This window comes from Talpa occidentalis, unplaced genomic scaffold (assembly GCF_014898055.3).
Source record: "Talpa occidentalis isolate TD23 unplaced genomic scaffold, MPIMG_talOcc4v2.1 talOcc4.11, whole genome shotgun sequence".
In the NCBI taxonomy this organism is placed as follows: Eukaryota; Metazoa; Chordata; class Mammalia; order Eulipotyphla; family Talpidae; genus Talpa; species Talpa occidentalis.
Genome location: NW_023601104.1, coordinates 71601858 through 71620354, shown reverse-complemented (window position 1 = coordinate 71620354; position 18497 = coordinate 71601858). Strand labels below are relative to the sequence as shown.

The 18497-nt window shown below is 38.4% G+C and overlaps 1 protein-coding gene across 1 annotated transcript in view; it reads left to right on the top strand.

Moving 5' to 3' along the window:
• The first annotated feature begins 204 nt into the window (after window positions 1–204).
• The window catches only part of ESR2 (estrogen receptor 2), a 51393-nt gene continuing 33100 nt past the window's right edge, over window positions 205–18497 (top strand). The window contains 3 exon segments of the mRNA XM_037503488.2: window positions 205–513; window positions 11678–12133; window positions 13323–13489. Of these exon segments, the coding sequence (XP_037359385.2) occupies window positions 11715–12133; window positions 13323–13489 (586 nt within the window). The 5' untranslated portion in view covers window positions 205–513; window positions 11678–11714.

Genomic DNA, 18497 nt, shown 5'->3' with positions numbered 1-18497 from the left:
TGCACATTTTCAGCGCCCACCCTCTCCCGGACCCCCTAAATTAGAGTTGAGAAACGGGGGCGCCATTTGTGTTCTGCTACCTCTAGGATGCCCGGGATTTGCTCGAGGGTAACATCCCCTGCGCTGGGACCATCCCCCGCACTCCGCCCAGGTGAGCATGGATTGCCAGGTAAGGCGTCCGCTTAAATCCCCAATCACCAGGCTGGCGCTCAGCGGTCACGTGGGCTCCAGGAGGCTTCTCCCTCCGCCCTCCACGTCTTTAAAAGGAAGGAGAGGCTTGTTAAGTGGTTTGTGATCTTTGCAGCGTCTCTGCTACTGGACCTTTTTTGACACTCACTCCTCCATCCTTGCGGCGAGGCGGCCCTAAGCGCGGAGGCTTGGAGAACCGCCTCTGGGAACTTGCGGGGGGCAGAGGAGGCGGAGGGACCCCGGGGGAGAGGGGCCGAGTTCACAATTACTCCCGCAGGAGCACGCGTCCGAGCTTGAGAGATCGCTGGGCTGCTGACCTGCAAGGTAGGTGCCCCCTCGTCAAGGTATTATTTAATGGTCTGATTTTCTGTTTGAAATCTTGCGGTGGGGAAACCAGTAAATATTGAGACCCATAAAGGATCCCCTCTCCAAAAAACAAACAATCAAAAAACAACACAGAAACAATTCCAACTGTCTTGAGAACTACTGGAAACATATTTCATGCTCTGATTAAGGAGGTTCATTCAAGACGCCAACAAATTAACTTATTTGTGCCTGTAAGATCTGGGTTGTCTTTTTAAAGATTTTATTTTGTTTTATTTATTTAGACAAGAACTTGGGTACTGGCCAGATGTATGTCTTTTTAAACGAAAAAATTCTGGATTTTTTTCTCTGAATTTCCTGACAGCAGGTGAGATGATGACAGTGGGGAAGTTGAACCAGGAGATTCATGCTTGAGTTTTGGGAAGGTATGTGCGTATCAGGCAGACGACCAGTGTTTTTAAATGTACTTAACGGGCATTCCCTAGTCATGTCAGAAAGCAGATTTACTCCTTCCCTGCGAGGACTGGACAAGATTAAACTCTGGTGTGCTTTATTTGCTCTAGAGAAAATCAGCTGCTGCTCTTAACCCAGTGTTACTCGAGGTATTTTTCTGAAAAACAAGACTTTGGATTTGAGTGAAGTTCTGTTTAGGAAAATAAAGTTGACTCAATTTTAGTAACTTTTTAAAAAGCAACTTTGTGTTTTGGTGTGATACATAATATTTGGAGGAAAAATTTTTGCCTTATTTTAGATTTTAGTATTTACGTGGGCACCCCCATTAGGAATTTTTACTTTTTATATGTTTCTAATTTCATTGTGGCTGTTTTCCCTTGTGTGGAGAAAGATGTTTGTTGTTTAAAAAGTGAATATGTGAAAAGAAAGCTTTGTTCTGTGAGTTTGTGAGAAGTAAAGGAGTAAATATACGGTAACTGCGAAAGAACATTACACGCTGCTGGTGGGTGTGGTATGTAACATACATCTGAGGAGGTGTCAATCTCCTATTCCTCTATTCCTCTAAATCATCTACAGTATTGTAAGCCAGTGTTACCCCAGTAAAGAAAATTGGGGAAATGGTGATGAGAGAAAAAAAGAAAGAATATTACACTTTGACTCTTATTTTTCCTGTAGGAAATTTGTTTCAGCATACATTCTGTAAGAGGGAAAATGTAAGGATCTATTTCAGAAGGTGTTAATAGCATAAGCCTTAATATATTCCATTTACCTTTAGTATTTTTTTCATTTGAATTACTGAAACATTCTTATTTCAAACATAGCCAGTCTCCTATAATACTTGAGGGATATAGTTCTGAAATCAATTAAAAGCACATTGAAGATACATTTCATAGTGGTTCTGAGGGACTTTTGTCAATCTAATCACCTTTTACATTTCTCAAAATTTATAATGCAAAAAGGCAAAATTTAGTAGTAAATCAAACCTTAAAAATGTGGTTAGTATTTAATAGATGTCAACATCTAGTAGATGTCCATTTTAAAGAATAAGATACTGCAATTTTCTATATATATGTGTATCCAACAAGAAATTATTAAAAACACATCTAGTTCTAGTTCATAGTTTGAGTCATTTTATATATATATTTATTTATAAATATATATAAAATAATTGTATAGAACATTGAAGATTACTTGAATCATTTACTGTTTTTTTATAATTACAAATGGAACGCTAAAGAACTATACCTCTGAATATTAGACTTCATAATTTAGTGCCTAGCATGTTTTAGATATAACATTTCTGAAGACAGGCTTATTGCAGTATAATTTACATAAAATCTAGCCTTTTTTGTGCCCCTCTATGAATTTTTACAGTTGTACATAGTCATATAATCACCTCCATAATCAAGACATAGAACAATTTTCCCCACAAAGCCCCTTTGTGCCTTTATAGTCAACCCCCTCCTTCCATTGTGGGCCCCAGGAATTCACTGTACACTGATTTTATAGTTTTACTTAGAAATAAGTGCCTTCTTTTCTCAAAAGAAAATCTCAAGTTACCTCTTCCTTTTGGTTAGAGGGTGAATCAGGTTGTGGTATTTTTATTTTAATTCTGTATACTTTGGGATATATCAAGGCAAAAACAAATCTATTTTGCAAACAGAAAACTGACTTGTACTAAGTTGGCCTATATTGAGCTAATAGATTTAATTCTTAGCAAATTTAGAGTCCATTGTGGTTTAAAGCCTTTGGCTATCAATACAAGACCTTTAAAGTATGTGGTATTTATGCGTATTAGTTGAATGCATGGTTCTTTTATATTCTTGGCATTTAAAGTATTTGTATTTAGTGAGGAGTAAAAGAGCAATTGAAAATGATGATTGAAGACATTTAAAATAAAATATTGTGTGATTGTTTCAGCTTAAGTTAAAATACTCTTCTTATTAGGAACTAAGTTCTGTGGCCAATTTGCAGATGTCAGGGATTTTTTTTTCATTCTGTGCTCATGCTTTAAAATCTCAATTTTCTTGAGCATAGATGCAACATCTCGTAAAATGGTATTCTTTAATACACTGTTAAACCCAGTAAACAGAATTCTGTTATTGCTAGGCTTTCCTAATGATATGTCAGGTGATATCTGTTTCCTTTGCGCTATGAAAAAACAAGAACCTGTATTTTTATTTTAAGAGATTTTATTTTAAATATCCAACTTAACCTTTTAGAAAACTATGGTGGTAGTAACTAGTATATGCAGAGTGGCAAGTTTCTGAGGTACCAGCAAACTGGAGATCTGGCATTCCCAGCTGGAACTGTTACCACTCTTGATAATTAAGGACTTTTCACAGGGAATCTTCATACTGATGTACTTGAGTGAAGGCAGGAGAATGAAGTGCACCTGGAAGGGCAGATCACTGGGCTTGTCTGTGCTTCTTCAAAGCAGACCTGCAACTTTTTTTTTTTTTTTTTTGTTTAGATAATCTTTTATTTTTATTTATTTATTTATTTTAATAATAAATTTTATTTTTATATTCCCCATACAATTGCAACCCCCTTATTTTGACCCCAATCCCTCCCCTCCCGTCCCCTACCCCCCATAGAGTATCTCTGGTTCATAGTTTTTTGTTGCTTTTGATTTTCACTTTCTTATAGTTATTCATTTTCCTGGTCCCTTATTTAAGTTTTCTAGATTCCTGCTATGAGTGAGACCATCCGGTATTTTGCTTTTTCTTAGGCCTGCAACTTTTTGGTGGCAAATATTTCCTCTTCTACTGTGAAACCCGTGATTGGTAGAGGAGTTGAATATATTCATTTGAACTGCATTTTCCACATCACTTCAATCTCTTTATTAACTACTCTCCCCTTCCCTGTCCTAAATGAATATTAGAATATGGCTGTGTTTCTTAAGAGTAAAGCATCACCTCTGACTGTTGGTGTCTAGAAGGAACAGACCCGCCTATGAGATTGATGAACTGAAGGCTCTCTCCTACTGAAGGCCTCAGAATCTGAGTCTTTATTCAGCTCAATGAATTCCAGCAGACCAACAGGGGCATTGAATTTTTTTCATTTTGGAAGACACATGTACATGTTCTGAGAGTTTTATGTGAATCAATTATTAATAATCAGTTCTGTGGTGACTTTGGAATTTTTTCCTTTATTCCTAATTAATATTAAATTGAGAACATTAATTAATATTTGCTTGGGAAACTATATGCTTAAAGCAATGATTAACAAACAGCTACTTAGACACATCAGGGATGCTTGACAGTCAATATTTTAAGTCTTTTCCATGAAATACATTCTGCTCTCTGCTTTTTGAATGTGTGTTTATGACTTTTGTGGGGCACACTGTCCTGGGATAATTGGGGAATGCTTGGGGAAGTGTGATGGGCAGGCTTGAGAATACAACATAATGAGAACACAGCATTTTGTGTCCACACTATGCTGACAGGCTGCTAGCAGCCCAGCTATTTGGACTTTCGGTAATGGATTGTCAAACAGAAGTTAAAGTATAATTAGGAGGCAGAAATTCTCAGGGTAGCCATAAAGACATTTTAACTTGAGCAGAAATTCTACCCAACTTTGTAGGTATACCCAGTGCCGTGCTTTCATGTACCTCATTTCACCTCACCCTCCAAGCCCTGGGAAAGTTACAATTTCACTAGGTCTTTATTTCTACTGAAGAGGTGGCTGCTTAGGGAGTGGGTGCAATTTGTCTAGGGTTACCTCACTTTCAGACAGTATCTGGTGTACTGTCTGACCACTGGGCCAAAATACACAAAAAACTGACCTGGTAGTGACTACCATCTTATTCTTAACTAGATTTGATAGGTACTTTGATAAAATCAATCTACTCTTTCTGGAGTGTCTTTCTGCCATTTCCAGAGCCTACTTTTTTCTTCTCCAGAGACTCACTGCCAATATTTAGAATTTTAAAAACTTTTTTTCTGTTTAAAAGCCGTAATGTGTTCCCCAGATAGTATGCTAGAACAGTGTGTATAATCCTAGGTGTATGAAAAGCTTTTCTGCTGAATGCAGATAGGACCCAAAAAGGTTCAACATGAGTGCGTGTGCTGGGGGCTGTCTTCTGTATCCAACAGAAGACAAGGGCTACTTGTCATAATATGGACTATTGTAGCCTATAGTGACTGATTAGACAAAATTGGCATGCAAAGAAATGATTAGTCTTAGCATCAGGGTGTCTGAGTGCATGCTTCTTTGTTGGCCATGTGAAGTTCCATGCCTACCAGGCCCAGCAACAGAGCTTTAGAGGTGATTTTTCCTTTGTACCAGAGATGGTTGTCACAGAAGCAAAGTGTTCAAAAGACTGCATTAGGAAAATCCTGTCCTACAAATGTTAAAGATATTTGATCTGGTTGCTTTCTTTCAACCAGTCTGTACCCCTGTTTTGGAGTGGATTACTCAAGTAACCAGAACAGGTTTACTTATGCACTTTTTTTTTTTTTTTTTTTTTTTTGGTGCATCTCCAGTAGTGAAGACTTTCCTTTTGCTACTTGTTCACTTGTCTTCCAGGTCTACAGCAGTGATTTAAGTTCATTTATGAATTTGTGTAAGAAAATAACCTCTTTTGTTTGGCTACTGAGTTACTAATTATGCCAGATTCCACTGGCAATTCATTGTAACACAGCCTCACAAAATGCAGCCTAGTCCTTCAAATTTGTTATTACTATACTGGGACATGTGTGGGAAATCTAGAGATGTTGATTGGTGCATTTATGTGAAATCTGTATTTTCTCAGCAAAGTCATGGTGGTACCTGATTGTCTGAATGGATCCTGGCATTTGCCATTTTGTGGTATGTGTCTGAGAGGTCATTTCAGCACTTTTGGACTGAGAATGAAAATTGTAGGTTAAAATGAGTGATGGGATTGATTCTTTGCTCCTGAGATGTCATGGTTAGTGTGGTCACTTCCAGCTGGAAATTCAAGTTCATGAATTTCCATGCTACTCTTCATGCTATCACTTTAGAAATCTGTGTTTAAAAGGCCTAATGAAAGGAAAAGATAGCATTGGTTTTCTGATAGTTTAGTGTGTTGGCTTTGCTGAACTGCTGATACTAAAATGCTTTTATTTTGAGCAATGTAAAGCTGAGACAACATGAAATGCAGTAATACCTTGATTGAACAAAATGTTCAGGCAGTGTTTTTCTGTTTTAAATGCTTTAATTGATTTTTCTCATTGATTGAGTGTTAAAGTCTCTTGTTCAAATTGTTATTCCAAAATTTACTGCTTTCCCACTTTATAATTTCTTGACTATAGCTTGATCTTCATTTGATGGTTAAGATTGTTGAATTTATTCTTACTAGTTTACCTTCAGTAGCACTCTGGTGGTGACCACACTAACCTTTGGATATGCTTTTTATTTATTGGATAAACCATGTTGTTTTCATATAGCTTTTTTTAAGTTCCAGAAATATTGTTACCACCAGGTTACACTTTATTATTTCTGAATATGTTACTTTAAGTATTTTAAGTATTTTTACTCTGAATACTATACATGGCTTAAATTGTATTGGTTTTTTAAAAAAATTATGCACACAAGAACTGGGGTACAGGCCCAAGATGCAGGGGGTGAGAGGACTCACCAGAGACAGAGCAGGGAACAGAACAGGCAGATTGACCAAAGTACACTGCTGAGGGGGGCAGCGGGTGAGGCAGGAGAGGTCTGCTGCGCCATTTGGGTCACCTCCCTGGCCGGGAATCAAACTCATGCTGTAGTGGCTACGGGCAGCCTCATAGTGCTGCGTCTTAACCAGTTGCACCACCAGGGAGGCCCCTTAAATTGTATTGTTAAACTGCATTTGGCTAGTAAGAAATGTTCAGATCATATAGCAAAAGTAGTGTACTAAAATACAATTGCCAAGACAACATCAAAAGGATAAGAACAGTGGGCGGCTGAGTATCTAGGTGGGTTGAAATAGGACTGGTGGAAATAGGATAGCAATACTGTCAGCCCTGGAGCTGCCATCTAAAGGTTATCAATGACCTAATAACCAACTCCTTTGGTCTTTCCTATAGTCAACCACTTGCTTTAACCTAGGTCATTTCTTTTTTTTTATTTTTAAAATTTTATGTATTTTACATCATTTTTCATTTTTGTACAGTGTATGCATTTTCATCTTGGTTATAGCCCCCATATAATTCTCATCCCCTTTTTTATCTTACTCCCTCCTCCCCCTCCCTGTAGTGTCTCTGGTTTATAGTTGCTTGTTGATTTTGATTTTTAATTTATTATAATTAGTCTTTTCCCTGGTCCCTTAGTTAGGTTTTCTAAATTCCTGCTATGAGTGAGACCATCTTTTTTTTTTCTTTTTTAAAATTTATTTATTTATTTATACAAGCACTGGGTACGGTCAGAAGCGCGGGAGGGTGAGAGAATTCACCAGAGCCAGAGTGGGGAACAGAACAGGCAGACCGATGAAATACACTGCTGAGGGGAGCAGCGGGCATGGCAGGAGAGGTCTGTCGTGCCATGTGGGACCCTCACTGGCGGCCGGGGATCGAACCGGCGCTGCAGAGGCTGTGGGCAGCTTCACAGCCCAGCGCTCAACCACTATGCCACCAGTGGAGGCCCAAGTGAGACCATCTTAACCTAGGTCATTACTATGGTTCTACAAATGGTTTCAAGCATCGCTGTTTAAAATTTTTCCTTGAACCCAAATGCCCAAAAATAGAAGACTGGATCAATAAGATGTGGTACATATACACAGTGGAATATTACTCAGCAATCAAAAAAGATAAACTCATGCAATTTGTAGCAACATGGATGGAGCTGAAAGGGATCATGCTCAGCGAAATAAGCCAGAAAGAAAAAGAAAAATATTGGATGGTCTCACTCATAGCAGGAATTTAGAAAACCTAAATAAGGGACCAGGAAAAAGACTAATTATAATAAAGACAAAATCAAAATCAACAAGCAACTATAAAGCAGAGACACTGTGGAGGGGGGGATGGTGAGGAGAGGAGGGATTAGGGTCAAAATAAGGGAGGTGCAAATTGTATGGGGAAATTAAACCAAAACAAAAATGCATACATTGTGCAAAAATGAAAAATGATGTAAGAATTATATAAATATATTAAAAAACTAAAAAAAAATCTTTCCTTGAGAGACAAAATGTGGTGTATACATACAATGGAATATTATTCAACTTTAAGGGAAGGACAGTCTGATACTTGCTACTTGGATGAAATTTGAAGTTGTGATGCTAAGCAAAATAAGTCAATCAAAAAAGACAAATACTGTATGATTTCACTTATGTGAGGTAATCAGTAGTCAAATCCATAGAAACAGAAAGTAGAATGGTGGTTTCCAGGGACTAAAGGTAGGAAGAAATAGGGGAGCTATTTAATAGTGTGAAGTTTGAGTTTTGCAAAATGATTGGTTGGACAGCAGTGTGAGTATCAACATTACTGAACTGTATTCTTCAAAACATTAAGATGATTAATTTTATATATACCAAAATTTTAAAAAGTTTAGAAGTTACTACTTTATTCATGAGAAGTGAGCCACTGAATCTAACCCATAAGCAAGGGGGAGGTTAGGCTCCACTTTTGGAGGGAGGAGAGTTGAAGACTTTGTGTACTTACTTTAAAACCTCCATAGATATATTGTGTTTTGAGGACAAACACGGCTTCACATGAAAATGTCAGAGGAAAGAATTGGAGCTTAGAGAACCATGTTGCCTACATATGGAAGTAGGTGACAGCTAGAGCTGAAATATCGAAGATGGAGAACTTAAGACAATTTTCTTTACTGAATAATCTCTCTGAATCAGTCTCATTATTAATTGTCATTATTTCTTTTTTCTAGATCATGTTATTCCAGTTTTCTAACCTTTTTTATTTAATCTCACAGTACCCACCTGTGACTCTGCAGGCCTCTCTTTTAGCAAAACTTTCAGAGACAGCTCTTTCTGCCCACCTTTTTTCTTCTGTCCCTTTTTTCATAACAAGCCTTCCCTTTTGGATGAAAAAACCCTCAAACCTACAGAAAAGTGAAGTCTGGTATGAATGAGTGTCCATATGTCCCCTTTCTAAATGCAGTAATTGTTAACATTTTTACTTGTTTTTACTGTCTAGCTGTTCCACAACCATCCCAGGCTGGGTAGGTCCATCACTGGTTCAGGCAGCTTGAAAGAGAATCTTGGAGCTCTTGGCATCATCCCCACAGGTCAGGGGACACAAGCCAGCAGGGAGACAGCAACTTGGGCTCCCCTGTGAATCCGTATATGCTCTTTCCTCTCCTAGCTGTTGTCTGACGCTCTCCACTGCTCTTCACTGTACTCTGCTACACGGTCCTCTGCCACTCTGTCCTTATAGGCTGTTTCTCAGCTCAGGCGTGCCCACTTACACACACCCATGCCCCACTCCAGGTCCCACCATCAGGCATGTAAGACCACAGGTGTTGATCATTGATGCTAATGGCGGGAGGGTGGAAAAAAACTTGATAACGTCCATTTACTCTACACTGGTCTATGTATATAGATATCTAATTTACCTTTCCAAATATTTTTGAACTATTTATTGGGTGGCGTTCTTTATAAAGAAGAATTTCCCTTAGACCTTGGGAAAAATTACAGATCCTCCTAAAAAGGCAGAGTACAGGCTTCTTTTCCCTTAATTGCTGATTTTCAGAGTGAGAAACTTAGTAATCACTTACAATGGCAGCAAATGTTTTTCTTTTTAATGCCACTATGGAGTCATAGTTCAAAGATAAAAGCACATCTAATTTTGCTGTTGTAGGGTAAATAAATGATACCAGGCTTTTCTGCCCTCCCACCATTAGGGTTGATGATGGATCCTTGCAGTCCAGAATGCATGCCTGATGGCGGGCACCTGGAGTAGGGTGTGGGCATGTGTAAGTGGATACACCTGTGCTGAGAGACTGGGCTTAAAAGGGCGGGGAGAGGTGGGCAGGTGGAGTGTGATCTTAGTCCCGGAATGCTGACTTTGAAAGACATGTGCCAATTCTTCCATGGTGACAACATATGTCATCTGGCAGGGATGGGGTATTATTTGTGAAGTAAAACATAGAGTTTGAGACATACTGTGGGGTCTGGTAAAAAGTATCAGGCTTTTCTGCCCTCCCACCATTAGGATTGATGATGGATCCTTGTGGTCCTGAATGCATGCCTGATGGTGGGCACCTGGAGTAGGGTGTGGGCATGTGTAAGTGGGTACACCTGGGCTAAGGCTGGGCTTATAAGGGCGGTGTCACGGGGACGCCAGGAGAGCAGAACCGTGAGAAGAGAAGGAGAAGCAGAGAGAACGCTGGAGAGCCCAGAAAGAGTGAAGACTTGCTGCCTGCACCAGCACCCCTGCCTGCCGTGTACCTGGTAATCCCAACAAAAGCCTGAAAAAGCCACAGAGGGCTCCAGGACTCCTCCTTTACCCCATCTGCTCTGGTCAGAAAACCCGCGCTGTGCCTGTTCCTGCCCTTACAGCTGTATTGCTAAATCCCATAAGGTTGTACCATTTTGCACTCCCACCATCAATGCAGAAGAGTCCCCATTTTTCTTCAGCTTCACCAAGGGAGTCTGTTCTTTTGAATTTTTGCCAAACATGGTAAGTGACAAATGGTACTTTGCTGTAGTTTTAATTTGTATCTTGCATGAAGGAGGTCCAACATCTTTTTAAAGTGTTTTGAGAGCCACTTGCCTTCTTTTTTCTGTCTTCTATCTGTTCATGTCTTTTGCCTATTTGCCTATTTAATTTTTGGACTTTTTTCATTGTGATTTAAGATCTCTCTCAGCCAGGGGAAGTGATTCTGCCACTAATTAGCAGAGATGTTCTCTGATTTAACCAGGGCAGAGCTGGTTTGTGGTTGCTGGGCAAGCAACAAGCTATCCTCAGGGTACAGACGCAGAGATGGTTGTCAGCATCCCAGGGTATGCCCTGGGAGTCCAGGCACCCTGGTGTGTGCAAGTTCAGGGTGAGAAGTCTTGCTGGAAGAACACCTCTTCTGGACACAGTCTGGACAGGTGACTTCAGAAAGGTTATTGGCACACTGAAACTGCAAGTTTGCAGAGAGACTTCATTCTGGATGTAGTTGGTACAGGCTTCACTGGATGTTCTCACATAAAACCACTAACTTCTGTCCTTGCCAGAGATCATTGCAACGTCTTCCTCCTGCAGTGTTCCTGCAGCATCTTGTCTGGAGAAAGTTTAACAGTGTGTTCACAGTAAAGGATTTTGCTGCTCCTCATAGAGCATATGTTGAAGGGAATGTACAAAACTGAGGCACTAAATTGATAACTGAGACAGTTACATTCGTCTGTCTTTTCCTTGTATTTTACTGTTAGTAGTTATAATGTAGTTAAATACCTGTGAATGCTAGCCCAACTCAGTGATCTGCTCTTTTAGGGTTTTCTTGATTATTTTTTCCATTGACCTTAATTAGATCCAAAAAAAAAAAAAAAACCCAACAAAACCCTTGTTGGTATTTTCATTTAATCTTGTATTTTTTTTTTATTTTAGAAGGTATTTTATAGCAAATTCTCACAGTAAAGAAAATTCATATAGTCAACAACAAAAACAATAAAAAGTAAATAGAGTTCCATTCCTCTGAGGTTAATATTTGTCATCTCATACAAGTGTGTGTGTAATAAAAGTGTGTGAATACTATTAATAGTTATTCTCTAACTTAAAAAAATAGGTATAGCTCTAACTTAAAAATGTCTTGTTTTTCTTTGCAGACATTGCATATGCCTGTGAGACATTGAGGACATTATAATGTCCCTTTGTGCCTCTTCTCACAAGGAGTTTTCTCAGCTATTACCTATTCAAGACATGGATATAAAAAACTCACCATCGAGCCTGGACTCTCCTGCTTCCTACAACTGCAGTCAACCCATCCTGCCCTTGGAGCACGGCCCCATATACATCCCTTCTTCCTATGTGGAGAGCCGCCATGAATATTCGGCCATGACATTCTACAGCCCTACTGTGGTGAATTATAGTATTCCCAGTAGTGCCAATAACTCAGAAGGCGGGCCTGGTCGACAGACCACAAGTTCAAATGTGTTGTGGCCAACTCCTGGGCATCTCTCTCCTTTAGCGATCCATTGCCAGTCATCACTTCTATATGCGGAACCTCAAAAGAGTTCCTGGTGTGAAACAAGATCACTAGAACATACCTTACCTATAAACAGGTAAATCCAATCTTCATCCTGAATTGTATTTTATAGTTATCATTCAGAGCTCTATGATTTAGTGAGAAGAAAGATATTTATTGCACATGGTCATTATTTTCAATCATCTAGATTACTGAGTGTGCCTAAAATATATTCTGAATAATAGAATGTTTTGATATAATTCTATTTAAAAGTTTAGATTGTTGAACTGGGTTGTAGGAAATTTTACTACCAAAACTATTGTCTTTAGACAATAAAAATTGAACTTAAATCACCTTTCATTGATGAAGTGATTTAGGTCTTAAAAAAATCTCTTTCAAGCTAGATTTTTATCTTGTAGTGATCACAATTTAACATTTATTACAAATTATTCCCAGCATAAAATAACTGGCAGTATTATAATTTAAATAAAATACTAAACATAAGCCTGGAAAATAGATGATTGGTACAAACGAGACAACAATTGGTACAAGTTTTGTGACAAACTGAAATAAGTATGAGAAGAAACTATTTAAATGTAGACTTTAGCTGAAATTTCTTGAAATTAAGAATATTAGTTTGTACTTGTCCGTTCCTCTGTGGTAGCCCTTGCCCATCACCTAGCACTGAGCACCTGTCTCCTGCATAAAGTGCTTCTCCCTTCACCTCACACCCGCCACAGCCCCAATATTCACCTTAGGATAACCTGAAGTCCATTCATTACTCACCTTATTTTCATTCTAGATCTTAAATTGCAGAATGAAAAATTTTGTCGCCCATTTAAAGGGAAACACTGAAAGGCTGTTTAACTGTTGGGAATAACTGATCCTTGAAAGTGGTCTGGGGAGTTAAGGCTCACCCATGTGGTGTTGAACCCTGGTAACTATAGAAGACCACTGCATGCCCTGCTTGTCATTCATACCTGAGGAGAAGACTCAAGCTGGCCCTTGACTATCATTAGATGTGCACCTGATGCCTGTCACTGCCCCTCTGTAGCTCCTAGTGCTCACCCACCCTGCAAGAATGGATATAGACTCACCAAACCACTTTCAAGCACGGGTCATTCCCTACAATGTGGCTCTTCCTAGATCTGATATCAGTGACAAAGATTTTGCTTGATCAGATTTCTGGAATATAGTCATATGAACACTGGATGGCATAGAGATTAAATTAAAAAGTTTCACTTGTCTCCTGAATGTTCCTTTACAATGGATGTTTTCTTTGTCAGAGAGACACTGAAAAGGAAGGTTAGTGGGAGCAGTTGCATCAGCCCTGTTACTAGTCCAAAGAAGGATGCCCATTTCTGTGCTGTCTGCAGTGATTATGCGTCAGGATATCACTATGGAGTCTGGTCCTGTGAAGGATGTAAGGCGTTTTTTAAAAGAAGCATTCAAGGTACAAGAGTGTTGTTAGCTGCTGCTTTAATTTTCCAGTTTCAAAGAGTTTTGCATATGACCTAGCAGAAATTGCATCATTGGCTATTTGGCTCACAAAATACTTGAGCAGTTCAGAGCATCATGTATACTGAAGGGAGGAACAGATTGCTTCACGTGTAGGGCACTTAATCTTTTTTTTTTTTTTTTTTAAGATTTATCTATGTTTATACAAGAACCAGGGTACAGGCCAGATGCATGGGAGGGTGAGAGGATTCACCGGAGACAGAGTGGGGAATAGAACAGGCAGACGGACCAAAATACACTGCCGAAGGGAGCAGTGGGCGAGACAGGAGATGTCTGCTTGCCATATGGGATTCTCGCCGGCCAGCTGGGATTGAACTGGCGCTGCAGAGGCTGCAGACAGCTTCACAGTGCTGCGCTCAACCGCCTGTGCCACCAGGGAGGCCCCTAGAGCACTTAATCTTTAATTGCAGATCTCAGCTCCAAACTTGAATGGGTCTCCCCCATGGCCCCCACCACCCATTACTGTTTTCTGGGTAGAAGATATCACTTGGGAAAAATGTGTTTGCTAGGATTTGCGAAGATTGTTTCTTCTTTAGATTCATGTTTAATATCTGACATGAATTACAGTCATAATGATGGGCTGACTGTTGAAAAAGAGAGAATAAATATACTTTATGGAAATTGTCAGAAATCACTCCAGTGGACTTGAAAGCTGATCAAGGGACCTATTTTTACCCTGGACTAGTGGAACCTACCTACATAGTTTTCTTATTTTCTGGTCTGGGTTTAGACTTTTTCCCACCCTTCTCCAAATTCTTGCTGGACTGGGTGGTGGTTGTTTTTAAACATCCCTTTTAATCAGTTTCAAATTGTGCACACCTGGTTTCAAGGCCAGTCAGCTCATCCCTGTGTATGTCCTTGCCAGCCCTAATTCACTGAAGTCACATTCTTTCTGGTTCTCTCTGCTCTTTAACCCTCCCTCAGCAGCCCTCCTCCCTGGCAATATCCTCTATTCCTATCTGAGAGTGCCCTTCCCTTTTCTAGCAAAACCTTTTTCTTAACCACTTAAGGAAAGCAACCTTAAAGGAATTCACAGCATACAAATGTCAAATATCAATGAACTAAATTATCTCACCCACTGCTAACTGCAGATTAAGAACATTTTACCTGAAGCAGAGAAACCATTAGAATACATTGATGGTAGGGGGTAAAATATTAGTTAGATAAAAACCCTCTGAAATCTAGCCTGTATAAATGACCATCTTTGTCCTAGACCCTCCACTTAGTAGCTCTATTGTTTCTTAGTCTCTTCTCTCCTTGTGAAATGGGGACATTCACATTGCTTTTCCAAAAAAAAAAAAATGAGATTGGTTGTGTGAAAATATTTGGTCAATTTAAACATTATGCAAATTTAAGATTTTCTAGTATTTTAATGATTCTCTATTCAGAAATTACCATCTTTCTTCTTTGTAGTTCTCTTCTAATATTATTTAAACCCACCTCCTCTAAGGTTTTCACAGTTAGGTAAATGACTGTCCAATCATTTACAAATGTAATTTTCTCATCAAAATGAAAAACAATATAGATAAGGAAGCATCTATCATCAAATATTATCAGAACAAATAATTTTTGCTTTTATAATAGTTTTTCATCCTACATTTAACATATTCAGTGCTTAAGTATTTGTATTTATGGTAATTGTAGAGTATTTTAATTTTTTTAAAGCTAATTTAGTTATTTTTGCATAGAGAACTGGGGTGTAGACTGGGGTGGCAAAGTGTGGGGTGGAGGTAAGAGGATTCCAAAGAGATAGAGTGGGGAGCAGAACAGGCAGATTTACTGAAATACATTGCTAAGGGGAGCAGCATGTAGGACAGGAGAGGTCTGCTCCTCCTTATGTGGGTTAGCTCCCTCACTAGTGATCAAACTCAGGCCATAGCAGTGATAGTATTGAGAATTAACCCCTAGGCCACCAGGGAGAGCAGGTAATTGTAGTAGTATTTTATAGGGTCAGGTCCAGGTCGCTGCTATATGTAATAAGGACAATTCAGATTTTCTAAAATTCGGAACTGGACTCTGGATATGATGGCCATTCTCTATCTTACTGAGGTTCCAGAATTTATCCCTTAAGGTAATTTTGACCAACTACAACTAAATGCATCTTTTAAAAAGAGCCTTCTAGTTTGTTGTTGGAGGAAAATCTCTCTTGCCTGAAATATCCTTGAACCCTGAGACAGTAGTTGATCACAATGAAAAGTAAGTTTCCCTCACTTTCTCCATGTCTTTCCTTCTTACTGCATCAGCCAAGGATTTATTGAGAAGGGGGAGGAATGTCACATTCCAAATGTGCAAAAGGGAAAGAGTGCTGTTATAATAGTTTAATGCTTAAGTGATTATTTCTTTGGACTCTTCATATTGTGCACCCTCTTGATATAAATGCATTGTAATAACTGAAAGTGACTACTGAATTCTTTCAGTATATTGAATGAAATAAGAATGTAATGTATTTTTCTTAAATGGTCAATCTTATCCACATTGGTTTATGTTTTATTTTATATATTTTTTTAATTTGAGGCTACATTGGTTTGCAACACTGCATGAGTAAGATGTATAGGATCACACCTCTTCAAGTATATATTACCACAACACATCCACCACATTGTTTTGTTTTTTTAAATATCTATTTTCATTGATTTTTTAAAATACGAAGTTTATTTTTTAGTTGAGTTTGAGACATAATTAACATACAATAAAATTCAATTTTAATGAATAAGAATTTTGACAATGCATGTAACCAACATCCCCCAAAATGTTATTCCCCCCACCAAATCCTTGCGCCCATTGCAGCCAATTTCTTACCTATTCTCCCCCCATACCCCAGCTCTATAACCACTGATATAGTTTCTGTTCCTATAGTTTTGCCTTTTCTAGAATGTCATCTAATTGAATCATGAAGTAAATAAGATCTATGTTTACCATGATGCTTTCAAGATTTATGTTGTTTTATTTATCAGTAATTCATTTCTTTTTCTTACTGAGTAATATTCCAATATATACGTGTGCCACAGTGTTCATTTGAGTTAAAGTTTTGTGCTAAGTATTTTGTGCTAAGTTTTGTGCTAAGTATTTGAATAAACTTGCTATGAATATCCAAGCATATCTCTCTGTGTAGATATGTTTGTGCTTCTCTTTGCTAAATACTTAGGAGTAAATTTGCCACTTGTGTGATGAAGTGTATATTTAACTGACATACAAACATAGTTGACAAATTTTCCTAAGTGTTGAAACCATTTTTTATTCTGAGCAGCAATGTATGAAATTTCTAATTGTTCCATAACCTTGTCAAAACTTAACAGTCTTAAATTTTAACTATTCTTTGGGTACATAGTTGTATTTCATTGTGGTTTTAATTTACATTTCCCTGATTACTGATGCTTTGAGCATCTTGTGTTTATTGATTATATGTGTGGTATATATAAGTTCTTACGTATGCTTCTGTTTTTTTATTCTTCTGTTAATCTATCTTGTCATTGTTGTGTAATACCACATGATTTTAAGTATAGCTTTATTATGAATTTTAATACCTGTTAGTGTACATGCTCCCATTTAAAAGTCCTATTTTTCTTATTTTTTGTCCATATGAACATTAGTATAATTGTATTAAATGACTTCCCATCTTTAATGGTAAGAAAAGTAGTTTTTTTAACCTAAGAATTATTTTGAAAGGAATCATTGTAAAAGACTACACATCAAAAAACATATCTCCATTTATTTAGGTCTTTTACATCTCAAAACTTTGTTAGTCTTATATGTAACTAGCACAGTTCTTCATGCATTTTCCATAAATTTATTTCTTTTGGCTCTTTATTTTATAGCCACATTTAATTATTATTGTTTTATTTCACTACTCACTTTCATTTTGATATTCATAATTGCCTTTTGATATTGTCCTTTGGTAGTTAAAATCTATTTGTTTCTCATGAATCTTCAACTTTTTGTTTAAGACTTTAGAAGCTGAGTTTCAAATGGGAAGCTCTAGCAGCCTAAAAGTTATATTGGAGATTCATATTTTAAGGCATATATTCAATTACTTGAGACTCACTTGACCTTGAACTGAGAAGAATATCTTAAGGGAATAAAACACGAGGTAGATGCCTGCTGTCAAGGTTTAAGATTGTGGGGAGGATGTTGGTGATAAACATTGCTCTCTACTTTTAAATTTTTTTAAAAATGATTATTTATACAAGAACCAGGGTACAGGCCAGATGTGCAGGAGGGTGAGAGGATTCACCAGAGACAGAGCAGGGAACAGAATAGGCAGACTGATGAAATACACTGCTGAGGGGAGGAGCAGCAGGCGAGACAAGAGAGGTCTGCTGCACCATGTGGGTATCTCTGCGGCCAGCGGGGATCAAACTGGCACTGCAGAGGCTGCAGACAGCTTCACAGTGCTGCGCTCAACCGCCTGTGCCACCAGGGAGGCCCTGCTCTACTTTTAAGTTAAGACAACTGGAAGACTGAGATTAAAATCACATCTTCTGATTTGAAGTCCAAAGTTGTCTCTTCTCTTCATACAATTGGATATGAATAATATGTGTTTGGACTTAATGCCCTTGTAGAGAGAACAAAGAAAGCCTTTTTTTTTTAATCATAAAAATTCATTTTCCTGGGCCTTCCTGGTGGTGCAGCGGTTGAGCACTGGGTTGCAAGGCTGCCTGCAGCCTCTGCAGCGCCAGTTTGATCTCCGGCCACTGGGCGAGGGTCCCACATGGCGTGCAGACCTCTTCCTGCTGCCCGCTACTCCCCTCAGCAGTGTATTTCGTCAGTCTGCCTGCTCTGCTCTCCCCTCTGGCTCTGGTGAATTCTCTCACCCTCCCGTGCCTCTGACTGTACCCAGTGCTTGTATGTATGTATGTATAAATAAATAAATAAATAAATAAATAAATAAATCTTTAAAAAAATTCATTTTCCTATAAAATGTTATATCTTAACTAAAAGAATTA